The sequence below is a fragment of the Loxodonta africana genome, chromosome 10, assembly GCF_030014295.1.
Source record: "Loxodonta africana isolate mLoxAfr1 chromosome 10, mLoxAfr1.hap2, whole genome shotgun sequence".
Taxonomy (NCBI): domain Eukaryota; kingdom Metazoa; phylum Chordata; class Mammalia; order Proboscidea; family Elephantidae; genus Loxodonta; species Loxodonta africana.
Genome location: NC_087351.1, coordinates 49493839 through 49508340, shown reverse-complemented (window position 1 = coordinate 49508340; position 14502 = coordinate 49493839). Strand labels below are relative to the sequence as shown.

Here is a 14502-nt window from a genome sequence, read left to right as displayed (position 1 = left end):
AAGAAATCTTGAAGTCAATGCTACTTCATACGGCAAAACTGAAAAAAATCCTTGAGGAAAAAGGTATGTCTTGGAAATTTAAGGGAATAAGGTGTGTGAATGATGTAATGCTGTTAACAATACATAAAGAAAGGCTCAGTTAAAATGACAAGTTCTATCATACTAAAGCTGCCACAGAAAATTCTACATAATGTTCAAGTCCCATGAGTTAACAAATGACATCTTTGTCTGGTATGTTACTTATTAACACTCTGCTAGCTGTCATAAGGCTGACCGATTGTGTAATTTTATTTAAATTGCAATAAAGAAGTAAAGATCATTCAAAATAAATATAATAAATGCACTGTAAAAAGTGGTACTGAATACTTCAGAAAAGCAACACGAAAAAATAATTCCACTGTACTGGATTCTGTGCACCTATAGCCCTCAGACTGCAGTTCACAATGATCTCAACTCAAGCTGGATCATCTTGAAGCTAAATGAGTACAGGTGGTAACTAACTCAACCAACTTTTCCTTTTGCTGATAACTTGGCTAATTAAGTTGGGACGGCAAGATGATTTTTAAATTGTATGGTCTTCATGAACTGATGAAGATTAGTTACTGAATAAAATGGTTTGCCCTAAATAGTAATAATGATTTGCAAGAAAATAACTTTTTGACTCTAAGAATTGATATGATATGCAATCTAAGAAGTTCATTTGGTCCAACCTACTTTTGTCTTAAGCTATCCATAGCACAGCACAGATAATAAATAATATATTGTTTGGCTGTCAAAAGAGTTTTGTTACATTTTATGCTTTTGAAGTAATGCAAGATCATTTTACTCACTTCTGAACTTTTTCACTGGCCACGTGGGCGGCCTCTAAGGCACGCTGAAGCTGCAGTTCCAGGTCCGCTCGTTCTGTCAGAGCCTGCTGGAGTTGGGTAGTCAGTTCCTCATTTTGTTGTTGAGTGATGGAAACAATGTTCTCTCTGTTTTTCAAAGCTTCTTCATAGGTACTAAGGGTATGGTTAAACTGATCTTTCAGACTTTCTTCTTGGGATAAAGATTTGTGTAGACTGAGGAAATAAAAAAATAAATATAATGTGTAGACTGATCAACGATATATTTAACAAAAATCTCAATTAAAAAAAATCATTTCAATAAATATTTTTTCAAGTATATGTTTAAAATATTTAAATAAGTAAATAAAAATAATTTAAGAATCACAATATTATAATTGATAATTATTCTTTTTAAAAAATACCTTACTGTGTTTTTTGTGAAAGTTTACACAGCAAGTTAGGTTCTCATTTAACGGTTTCCATACATATTGTTTTTTTCTATACATATTGTTAGGAAACCCTGGTGGTGTAGTGGTTAAGTGCTATGGCTGCTAACCAAAGGGTCAGCAGTTCGAATCCACCCGGCACTCCTTGGAAACTCTATGGGGCCGTTCTACTCTGTCCTATAGGGTTGCTATGAGTAGGAATCGACTCAACTGCAACAGGTTAGGTTAGGTTATACATATTGTTAAGTGACATCGGTTACATTTTTCATAATGTGTCGGCATTCTTATTATTTCCATTATTCTTGTTCTGTTTTCATTAATTTAGCCTCCCTGTTCTCCCTTACCTTCTTATCTTTGGTCTAAGGAAAATGTTTACTGTTTGGTTTCATTTAGACAATTATTTAGAGGAGCACTGTATTCATGGGTGGTATTATATTTTATGAGTCAATCTGTCATTTGGCTGAAAGGTGACCTCTGGGAGTAGTTTCAGTTCCAAGTTTAAAGAGTATCCCAGGGCAATAGCCTTAGGGGTTTCTCTGATCTCTACCAGTCCAGTAAGTTGGGCCATATTTTAGGAATCTGAGATTTGTTCTACATTTTTCTCCCATTCTATCCAGGACCATGTCTTCTGTCCCTGGTAGGAATGGTGGACAGTGGTAGCTGGGCACCATCAAGTTCTTCTGGTCTCAAGGTAGGTGAGGCCTTGGTTCCTATAGATTGTAAGTCGTATAGACTAATTTCTTCTTTGAGTCTTTGGCTTTCTTCTTTCTTTTTTGCTCTGGATGATTAGAGACCAATAGCTAGACATTAGATGGACGCTTGCAAACTCTTAACACCCTACATGCTACTGATCAAACTAGGGTGTAGAATATTATCTTTATGAACTATATTGTACCAACTGACTGAGTTGCCCCATGAGTCTATGGTCCTAAGCTTTCAAATCCAGTAAACCAATCCTGTGAGGTGTTTGGTTATGTCTAGGAACTATTCATAACTGTATTCTTAGTGCTTTATTTTATACGTTAACATATATGCAACACACACACACACACACACACACACGTACACACATATGGCTATGGAGTCCTGGTGGAACAGTGGTTAAGAGCTCAGGCTGCTAACTAAAAGGCCGGTAGTTTGAATCCACCAGCTGCTCCTTGGAAACCCTGTGGGGCAGTTCTACTCTGTCCTACAGGAATGCTATGAGTCAGAATCAACTCGGTGGTAATGGGTTTGGTTTACTGGTTTATACATGCACATCTGTATATTCATATGTGACTTCCTATACCTATACATATGCATACATATCTATCTATGTGACCACACATGTATATATTTGATAATTATTCTATTTATCTCCTTCTTCACTTCCAGACAAGTGACTATGATTATTGAAGCATACAAAAAGATACTGCAAGATGTTAATTAGGTTATATCAGTATAAATATTATGTTCAATTTTCGTTAAAAGGAATAGCAGAGATTTGGAAACTATTTCTAGGTATTACATGGTTTAATGAGTACGTATATTTAGTAATAAAACAGACTAAGATGACTGCAAAAAAGTGAGAGCTTGGAGAATGGCCATCATTTTTGTAGATCCAGGGTCTATTCTGCTAAGCACTTAATGAGAACGAATGAAGTCTGTGCAAATACCAATCAGCCTATACACAGCATTCTCTTGTCACAGTTGAGATAGGATGAAGTTAAAATCAATAAAACTGTACAGAAAAAGAACGTATTTAGATGTATTTTCTTTTGTTAATGAATCATATGCTAAATACACACATTCATTAAATCATACAGAATAAATAGCACACAAATTAAAACTAAATGAATGCAGAAGAAAATGCAGACAAATAGAATCCTAAAATGCTAAAGGTCAAATCTTTGATATGTCATTACACCTACCACCTGAGGTTATTTTGAAATGGCACCAAGCACCTCACTCAATTAAACAAAGACATTTTGAAAATATAAATATTTAATAACGGAAATTTAAAATCCACACAGGAGATGTTCTTTATTTTATTAAATAAAATCATTTCAGTATATGCATACAAAGGAAATGTCGATTGGAAACTTAAAGTAGCCAAACCATATTATACAGCTTGATAACGTGAATAGGAAAGTAATATAATTCTTAAAGCCGACAAAAGCTAGTCAGGGTACTTCGTTGTTGCTGTTAAGTGCCATCCAGTTGGTTCTGACTCATAGCAACCCTACGTACAACAGAATGAAACACTGCCAGATCTTGAGCCAGCCTCACAATCGTTGCTACGGTTGAGCCCATTGTTGCTGCCACTCTGTCAATCCATCTCGTTGAGAGTCTTTCTCTTTTTCAGTGACCCACTAGTTTACAAAGCATGACACCCTTCTCCAGGGACTGGTACCTCCAGATAACATATTCAAAGTGTATGAGACGGAGTCTTGTCATCCTTGCTTCTAAGGAGCATTCGGCTGTGCTTCTTCCAAGACAGATTTGTTCGTTCTTCTGGCAGTTCATGGCATATTCAATATTCTTCACCAACACCATAATTCAAAGGTGTCAATTCTTCTTCGCTCTTCCTTATTCTTTGTCAAGCTTTCACATGCATATGAAGTGAACAAAAGCACCATGGCTTGGGTCAGGTCCACCTTAGTCATTGAAGTGACATCTACACATTAAAGAGATCTTTTGCAGCAGATTTGGCCAGTGCAATAGATCGTTGGATTTCTTGACTACTGCTTCCGTGGACATTGATTATGGATCCAAGTAAAATGAAATCTTTGAGAACTTCAATATTTCCTCTATTTATCATGATGTTGCTTATTGGTCTAGTTGTGAGGACTTTTGTTTTCTTTATGTTGAGATGTAATCCACAATGAGGGCTGTAGTCTCTGATCTTCATCAGTAAGTGCTTCAAGTCCTCTTTGCTTTCAGCAAGCAGGGTTGTATCATTTGCATATTGCAGGTTGTTAATGAGTCTTCTTCCAACCCTGATGCGCATTCTTCTTCATATAGGCCAGCTTCCTGTAATATTTGCTCAGCATAAAGACTGAATAAGTATGGTAAAATGATACAACCATAACACACACCTTTCCTGACTTTAAGTCATCCAATATTCCCTTGTTCTGTTCGAATGACTGCTTCTGGTCTATGGACAGGATCTGCACGAGAACAATTATATGTTCTGAAATCCCCATTCTTTGCAATGCTACCAATAATTTTGTTATGATCCACACAACTGAATGCCTTTGCATAGTCAATAAAATACAGGTAAACATCTTTCTGGTATTCTCGGCTTTCAGCCAAGATCCATCTGACATCAGCAGTGATATACCTGGTTCCATGTCCTCTTCTCAATTCAGCGTGAATTTTTAGCAGTTCCCTGTCAAAGTACTGCTGCAAATGTTTCTGAATTATCTTCAGCAATATTTTGCTTGTGTGTGATATTAATGACATTGTTGGATGATTTCCACTTTCTGTTGGATCAACTTTCTTTGGAACGGGCACAAATATAGATCTCTTCAAGTCAGTTGGCCAGATAGCTGTCTTCCAAATTTCTTGGCATAGATGAATGAGCAATTAAAGCACTACATTGTTTGTTGAAACATCTCAACTGGCACTCTGTCAGTTCCTGGACCCTTGTTTTTTGCCAGTGCCTTCAGTGCACCTTGGACTTCCTCCTTCAGTTCCATTGGTTCTTGATCATATGCTATGTCCTGAAATGGCTGAATGTCAACCAATTCTTTTTGGTACAGTGACTCTTTGCATTCCTTCCATTTTCTTTTGATGCTTCCCGTGTTGCTTAATATTTTGCCCCTAGAATACTTCAATATTGCAACTCAAGACTTGAATTGTTTATTCAGTTCCTTCAGCTTGAGAAATGCCAAGGATGTTCTTCCCTCTTGGTTTTCTAACTCCAGATCTTTGCACATTTCATTATAAAATTTTTGTCTTCTGGAGTTACCCTTTGAAATCTTCTGTTCAGCTCTTTTACTACATCATATCTTCCATTTGCTTTAGCTACTGTGTGTTCAAGAGCAAGTTTCAGAGCCTCCTTTGGCATCCATTTTGCTCTTTTCTTTCCTGGCTTTTTAATGACTTTTTGCTTTCTTCATGTATGATGTCCTTGATGTCATGCTACAACTGGTCTGGTCTTCGGTCATTAGGGTTCAATGCATCAAATCTACCCCTGAGATGGTCTCTAAATTCAGGAGGGATATACTCAAGGTCGTACTTTGGCTCTCATGGACTTGTTTTACTTTCCTTCAGCTTCAACTTGAACTTACATATGAGCAATTGATGGTCTGTTCTGCAGTTGGCCCCTGGCCTTGTTCTGGTTGATGATATTGAGCTTATCCATTCTCTCTTTCCACAGATGTAGTTGATTTCATTCACGTGTATTTCATCTGGTGAGGTCCACGTGTATAGTCACCATTTATGTTGTTGAAAAAAGGTATCTGCAATGAAGATGCCACTGGTCTTGCAAAACTGTACCATGTGATCATGTCATTTGTATCACTGAGGCCATATTTATCAACTACTGATCCTTCTTTGATTCCAACTTTTGCATTCCAATCACCAGTAATTATCACTGCATCTTGATTGCATGTTTGATCAATTTCAGTTGGTAAATGTCTTCAATTTCTTCATCTTTGACCTTAATGGTTGGTGCATAAATTTGAAAAATAGTTGTATTAACTGGTCTTCCTTGTAGGCATATGGATATTATCCTATCACTGACAGCATTATACTTCAGGACAGATCTTGAAATGTTCTTTTTGTTGTTAGCTCAACTGCTAACTAAAAGGTTGTGAATCTGAATCCACCAGCTAGTCCTTGGAAACCCCATGGGGCAGTTCTACTCTGTCCTGTAGGGCTGCCATGAATTGGAATCAACTCGACGGCAGCAAGTTTTATGGGTAATGCCTAGAATATTGATTTTCATGCATTCCATTTCATTTTTGACAATTTCCAATTTTCCTAGATTCCTATTTCATATATTCACATTCCAATTATTAATGGATGTTGGCAGCTGTTTCTTTCTTTTTGAGTCATGCCACATCAGCAAATGAAGGTCCTGAAAGCTTTCCTCCATCCACATCAAGTGCAATTCAACTTTGAGTAGGCAGCTCTTCCCCAGTCGTGTTTTGAGTGCCATTCAACCTGAGGGCCTCACTGACTGGCACTATGTCAGACAATATTCCCCTACTATTAATAAGGTTCCCCCCCCCAACACTGGCCAATTTTTTTAGAAGTAGATTGCCAGGACCTTCTTCCTAGTCATCTTAGTCTGGAATATCTGTTGAAACCTGTCATCCATGGGTGACCCTGCTGGTATTTGAAATACCAGTGGCATGCCTTCAAGCATCACAGCAACACACAAGCTACCACAGTACAATAAACTGACAGACGAGTGGTGACAGGAAGCTTTAGCACTAGCCAAATATATACTCTGATACTTTGTTTAATAATGTTCAAACTAAAGTAACTATAAATTTCTACTTATTATTTGTTACTTATAAGCCTTTAAAGTGTGCTCACTTTGGACAAGGTATAACATAGAAATAAGAGGGAGATGCAACAATGACAGCATGCTTAAATAATTTCAGGATTCAAATTAGTCCCTAAAAAGGGAGACTGTTGCTAAACTCCCAGTCAACTAGTTACTATTTATAAAATAAGACTGGTGTATAGGGCTACATTTGTAGAGTGCAAAGAAATATCTTTCTTTGTGGTTTTCATCTTGTTATTTACATAACCAATCCTGATTTCATTCTTTTCAGTTCTTCCTCTCAATTCATATGCATAAAGGCTACTGTTTCTTGCCTATTTTCCTGTTCCTTTTATGTCATCTCACATTTTCTGTATCTCTCTTGTTCCAAGTTCCAATCTTCTACAGCTCAACCTCTGTTTCTTTGAAAGATTCAAGTAAAAAAGAAATGAAGACATACGAAACAAAATCATAAAAAGATAAGTCTATTTATGTTCATTGCTACCATTCGTCTGTCAGTTTGTCATACTGTGGTAGCCTGCATGTTGCTGTGATACCGGAAGCTATACCACCAGTATTTCAAATACCAGCAGGGACACCTGTGGTGGACAAGTTTCAGTGGAGCTTCCAGACTAAGATAGAGTAGGAAGAAGGACCTAAGAGTCTACTTCTGAAATAATTGGCCAGTGAAAACCTTACAAATAGCAGTGGAAAACTGTCTGATATAGTGCCAGAAAATGAGCCCCTCAGGTTGGAAGGCTCTCAAAATGCTACTGGGAAAGAGTTGTCTCCTCAAAGTAGAGTTGACCTTAATGATGTGGATGCAGTAAAGGTTTTGGGACCTCCATTTGTTGATATGGCATGACTCAAAATGAGAAGAAACAGCTGCAAACATCCATTAATAATCGGAACATGGAATGTATGAAGGATGAATTTAGGAAAAGTGGAAGTTGTTAAAAAATGAAATAGATCCCATAAAGTTTGATATCATTAGGCATCAGTGAGCTGAAATGGACTGCTACTGGCCATTTTGAATAAGACAATCATATGGTCTACCACGCTGGGAATGACAAATTGAAGAGGAATGGTGTCACATTCATTGTCAAAAAGAACAATTCAAGATCCATCCTGAAGTACACAACTTCAATGATAGGATAATATCCATACACCTACAAGGAAGACCAGTGAATACAACTATTATTCAAATTTATGTGCCAAACATTAAGGTCAAAGATGAAGACATTGAAGATTTTTACCAACTTCTGTAATCTGAAATTGGTTAAACATGTAATCAAGGTGCACTGATAATTATTGGTGATTAGAATGTGAAAGCTGGAAACAAAAAAGAAAGATCAATAGTTAGAAAATACAGCCTTGGTGATAGAAAAGATGCTGGAGATTGCATGAAGGAATTTTGCAAGACATATTCATTGCAAATACCTTTTTCAACAATGACATATTCATTGCAAATACCTTTTTCAACAATATAAAAGGCGACTATACATGTGGACTTCACCAGATAAAATACACAGGAATGAAATCAACTACATCTGTGGAAAGAGACAATGGAGAAGTTCAATATCATCAGCCAGAACGAGGCCAGGGGCCGACTACGGAACAGACCATCAATTGCTCATATGTAAGTTCAAGCTGAAGCTAAAGGAAATTAAAACAAGTCAAATGAAAGCCAAAGTATGACCTTGAGTATATCCCACCTGAATCTAGAGACCATCTCAGGGATAGATTTGATGCATTGAACACTAATGACTGAAGATCAGACCAGTTGTAGGATGACATCAAGGACATCATACATGAAGAAAGCAAAAAAGCCACTAAAAAGCCAGGAAAGAAAAGGCCAAAATGGATGTAAAAAGAGACTCTGAAACTTGCTGTTGAACGTACAGTAGCTAAAGCAAATGGGAGAAATATGCAGTGAGAGTTGAACAAAAGATTTTATAGGGCAGCTAAAGAAGACAAAAGTAAAGTATTATAATGAAATGTGCAAAGACCTGGAGGTAGAAAACCAAAAGGCAAGAACGTGCTCGGCATTTCTCAAGCTGAAAGAACTGAGGAAAAAATCAAGCCTTGAGTTGCAATATTGAAAGATTCTACAGGGAAAATATTGAACAATGAAAGAAACATCAAAAGAAGATGTGAGGAATACACAGCATCATTGTACCAAAAAGAACTGGTCGAGGTTCAACTATTTCAGTAGGTAGCATATGATCAAGAACTGATGGTACCGAAGGAGGAAGTCTAAGTTGCACTGAAAGCACTGTCAAAAAACAAGGATCCAGGAATTGATGGAATACCAATTAAGATATTTCAACAGTCCGATGTAGCACTGAAGGTACTTGCTTACGTATGCCAAGAAATTTGGAGGACAGTTATCTGATCAATGGACTGGAAAAGATCTATATTTGTGCCTGTTCCAAAGAAAGGTGACCCAATAGAATGCGAAAGTTATCGAACAATATCCTTAATATGATATGCAAGTAAAATTTTGCTGAAGATCATTTAAAAGCAGTTGCAGCAGTACACTGACAGGGAACTGCCGGAAATTCAAGCCAGATTCAGAAGAGGATGTGAAGCGAGGGACATCATTGCTGATGTCAGATGGATCTTTGCTGAAAACTGAGAATACCAGAAAGATATTTACCTGTGTTTTATTGACTATGCAAAGGTATTTGATTGTTTGAATCATAACAAATTATGGATAACACTGTGAAGAATGGGAACTCCAGAACACTTAATTGTGCTCATGAGGAACCTGTACATAGACCAAGAGGCAGTCATTTGAACAGAACAAAGGTATTTGGCTTAAAGTTAGGAAAGGTGTGTGTCTGGGTTGTATCATTTCACCATACTTATTCAATCTGGTGAGCAAAGAACCCAAGAAGCTGGATTATATGAAAAACAATGTGGCATCAGGATTGGAGCAAGATATTCACAACCTGCAATATGCAGATGACACAACCTTGCTTGCTGAAAGTGAAGAGGACTTGAAGCACTTACTGATGAAGATCAAATACTACAGCCTTTAGTATGGATTGCACCTCAACATAAAGAAAACAAAAATCCTCACAACTGGACCAATGGGCAACATCATGATCAATGGAAAAAGTACTGAAGTTGTGATGGATTATATTTTACACTTGGATCCACAATCACCATTCATGGAAACAGCAGTTAAGAAATCAAAGGATGCATTTCACTGGGCAAATCTACTGCACAAAATCTCTTTAAAGTGTTACAAAGCAAAGATGTCACTTTAAGTAATAAAGTGGGCCTGCCCAAGCCTTGGTATTTTCAGTTGCCTCATAAGCATGCGAAAGCTGGACCATGAATAAAGAAGACTGAAGAAGAACTGATGCCTCTGAATTATGGTTTTGGTGAAGAATATTGAATATACCATAGACTGCCAAAAGAACAAACAAATCTGTCCTGGAAGAAGAACAGCTGGAATGTTCCTTAGGAGCAGGGGTGGTGAGACTTCATCTCACTTACTGTGGACATGTTATCAGGAGGGACCAGTCCCTGGAGGACATGATGCTTGGTAAAGTAGGTCTTTTAGAGGGTCAACAAGATAGATCGACAAAGTGGCTGCAACAATAGACTCAAGCAAACAACATTTGTGAGGATAGCGTAGAATCGCGCAGTGTTTCATTCTGTTGTACACATGGTCGCTATGAATCATAACAGACTACAGGGTACCTAACTACAGCATTTTCTTTACATTTAAAACATTATTACCTACATTTTAGTTGTTAATTCCCTCTTAAATTACATATAGTAATGTGCACATATTCTAAGTATTCAGCTTGACAAAATGTAAAGAACAAGATAAGAACACAACCAGAAGCTTAGGATACTCCCCAGTGCTCTCTCCAAGTTGATTCCCCTTCCCAAAGGTAATCACTATTCTGACCTCTGTCAAGATGGGTATTGCCTGTTTTTGAACTTCTGTGTTTGGTTTATTTTGACCAACATTAAGTTTCTGAGATTCATCCTTATTGTTGCACATAGTTCATTGTTTTTCATTGCTATGAAGTATTCCATTATATGAATATACTACAGTTCATTTAACCATTCCACTGTTGTTGCTATGAATGTTCTTAAACACATCTTTTGGTAAACATAAAAAAAAAAAAGTACTTATTAACGGTGTAGAGTTGCTCTATAGGGTATATGTATGTTCAACTTTAGTCGATACTGCAGTTTTCCAAAATGGTTGTACCAATTTACACTCCCATCAGCAACGTATGAGAGTTCCAGTTGTTCTTTTTCCTCCCTCAGAGTGGTATTGTGAGTCTTTTTAACTTTTACCATTCTAGTAGGGGTGTGGGGATATTGCATTCTCTTACTGTTGACTTTTGACAAATATAAGTTCTTAATTTTAATAAAATCCATCTTATTGTTTAATTTTTTTTGTTCTATTTAATACACTTAGCTTGCCCTGTGTCATTTACATTTTAATCTTTCATGTCTGGTCTCATTATAAAGTCACAGTGGGCCAGCTTAGTTTGGAATTCTGCCTGCATTCACATTATTAAATCTAAAATGCCATCCAGTAAACTATAACTAGTTAAATACTAAGAATGAATGATCTATTAAAAAAAAAAAAAACTCATGATTATTAAGATCATATTATCCTGGTTTCATTCTATTCATTCTTTTCTTCCTAGTCTTCCATCATTTACTTTTTTGGGGGGCAAATGTATTCCTGATTTTTTTTTCCCCCAGATGCACCTGTGACTGAGACCCTTTACTCTCAAGCTCAATAAGCTGCTCATCACTCAAAATGCCTTGGAAACCTTCTAACTTCCATGAAGCCTTACTCAAACAGAAGCAGTAGCTGGAATGATGATGATGATTTTTTTTTACTGAGGTGAACTTCACATAACATACAATTAACCATTTTAAAGTATAAAGTTCAGTGACATTTAGTGCATTCACAATGTTGTGTAACCACCACCTCTCTCTCTAGTTTCAGAACTTTTTCATCATCCCAAGTAATCGCTCCCCATTCCCCATTACTTCCTAAGTTTTGATATCAGAAGTATGAGTCCCACTACTTTGTTTTCTTTTTCAATATTGTTTTGGCTATTCTGGGCCCTTTGCAATTCCAGATGAATTTTAGGATGAGCTTTTCCATTTCTGCAAAAAAGGCCACTGGAATTTTGATAAAGATTATTGGGGAGTATCGTGATCTTGACAATATTAGGTCTTCTAATCCATGAATGTGGGATGTCTTTCCATTAAATTAGGTCTTCTTTACTTTCTTCCAGCAATGTTCTATAGCTTTCAGCGTACATTTTTTTCACCTCCTTGGTTAAATTTATTCCTAGGTATCTCATTCTTTTAGATGCCATTGTAAATGGAACTTTTTTTTTAATTTCCTTTTCAGTTTGCTTATTAGTGGTGTATAGAAACAGAACTCATTTTTGAATATTGATCTTGTACCCTATAACTTTGTTTAATTTATTAGCTCTAGCATTTTGTGGATTATTTGAGATTTTTTTTTTTTTATATACAGAGTCCCAAAGTTTCTATATATAGAATTTCAAATATTGCAATATCATTTTTTTAAAAAATGCCACCTCAACATAATATTGAGGCCCTGGCTGGAGGCCAGTATCTTCCTGTTCTTGACTAGTTGGTTAAGTCCACTATACAACTATTTTCCTTAGTGGGTTCTCATTCTCCTGGGCCACTAGGCATTCATCCTAATCACCCCAGGGCCAGGTACCCAACAACTAGGCACAGTCCCTATGTACCCTGAGCCTGTGGAATTATTCAAAATGCCCAATCCTCAAGGAAGCCAATGAAAGCTAGCTAACTCCACCCTGCTTGCTATACATAAGGCATCTCCCTACAATTCCAGCTTGTTGTTACCTTGTCTTTAGGCGCAATCACCTGTCTGCTGCTGCATCATGGCATGCTGTGCCTCTCTGTCTCTGCGAACCATTTAGTATAATAAACCTACTACATTTTTACACAAATAATGTGCACCTTCTATGTTTGTTTGCCAACCATGCCCTCCTCCTGTGAGGTATTTTCGTAAGGACCACTATGCCCTTTTTTTACACGTTGCTCTAAAAGAAAATTAGCATAGCATGCTTTTGAAAATACCTCAAGGGGGATCGTGGGGTTGGCAAACAAATGCAGAAGTCATGCATTATTTGCATAAAAATATGGTAGTTACTTTTCATGGTCTCCCTGACTCCTCTTTCCTGCACTGTGCATGACTTACCATCTTGTGAATCTGTTAAATTCCCAATAGTTAAAAAAATTTTTTTTTATTTGGAGTGATCTTTTTAAAACATAAATTAGAGAATGTCACTTAAAATTCTGCAATAGCATCTTATTGTACTCCAAAAAAAAAAAAAAAAAAACCAAATAGGTCTCTAAAAATAATAACGAATTATATACATTAATTCTCTAAATTCTCACAACAACCTGTATGAGAAGTCCTATTATATTTCTTTTTACAGATGAAAAATTAGAAACAAATAGAGGTAAGTAATTTAATCAACGTCACATAGATAGCAGTCAGAATTTGAACCCACAAATCCTTTTTGAGTTCCTGGGTTTGAACACTCCCTTATACTTGCCATGGTCTATAAAGTCCTGCATCATCTGGTTTTTGATTCCTCACCTTTTAGTCACGTTTTTAAATTTCTCAGGTACATCATTCTTTTCCCTGCTTAAGGCCTTTGTTTGGAACTCTTTTTCCTCTACACTTCTACCTGATTAATTTCTACTCATCCACTAGGTCTCAGTATAAACACCATTTTTTCAGAGAAACCTTTTATGACTTCTCAGTGTAAAACTGTATGCTCCCCCTTTCTTTTCTGTCTCACAAACTACTGCTTTCCTTCTTAGAACTTAGAATAACTTTCAGTTTCATCTTATGATGATATACGTTTACTCCCCTAATTCTGACATGTTAATACTCTATTTAAATACCGTAGCTTCACTTTAGGGGAAGAATAAATTCCTTAAGAACTTGAATAAATCAAAACTTCATAATTCTAGGGAAATTTTCCTATAGGAATAATGGTGAAGTAGGGGGACTACAGTCCAAGTACACATAAATATGCGACCATTGAAAACATTTTTGCTTTAATATTATTTTTCCCTCGGAATTATCTCTATTTCAGAGTGCTCATCCCTAAATTGACAGCACAGCTAAATTGGTAGCTTTCTTTAGAGTTGCATCATATTTATTTTTACTCCAAAGTTATTACTTTTCAGATATAATTTCCAGCATGGCAGTAGCATTCCAACTCAATGGCAATTAAATGACAATGCATGGAAAAATATTTTAATTTACAGTAAGAATAAATTATAAAACAGTAGCAGAAGAGCCCTTAAATTACACTCAGAAGTTCTAAAGCAGGTAATCAACAGTGTGGCTCACACATTATCAACAGAAGATGGTAACTATTTCTATTCACCAGCTAAAGTGGCAGGGTCATGAGGTAATACCATAAACAAAATTTAAATTTACTCTGGCTTCCAGTTTTGAAATTATATAATTCTTAACGAACTGAATTTTTCTAATTTAGCATAGAAAGTGGAACTTTATTATATTTTTACTTAGCAATATTTCATATTATCATAATTCTAGTTCACATTAAGTGAGACTGCATAGTATCTCCTCACTGCTCACCTCATCGATTCCAATGGCAGGCCACAGTTGACAATGCTTTTCATGGGCACTACTCCCATAAGTAGCATATAACAG

General features: G+C 36.6%; 1 protein-coding gene across 1 annotated transcript in view; it reads right to left on the bottom strand.

Moving 5' to 3' along the window:
• Positions 1-704: 704 nt before the first annotated feature.
• Positions 705-14502, bottom strand: part of MIPOL1 (mirror-image polydactyly 1) — a 304146-nt gene continuing 290348 nt past the window's right edge. The window contains exon 12 of the mRNA XM_010588600.3: positions 705-1061. Coding sequence (XP_010586902.1) covers positions 827-1061 — 235 coding nt within the window. The 3' untranslated portion in view covers positions 705-826. The remainder of the gene's footprint in view (positions 1062-14502) is intronic.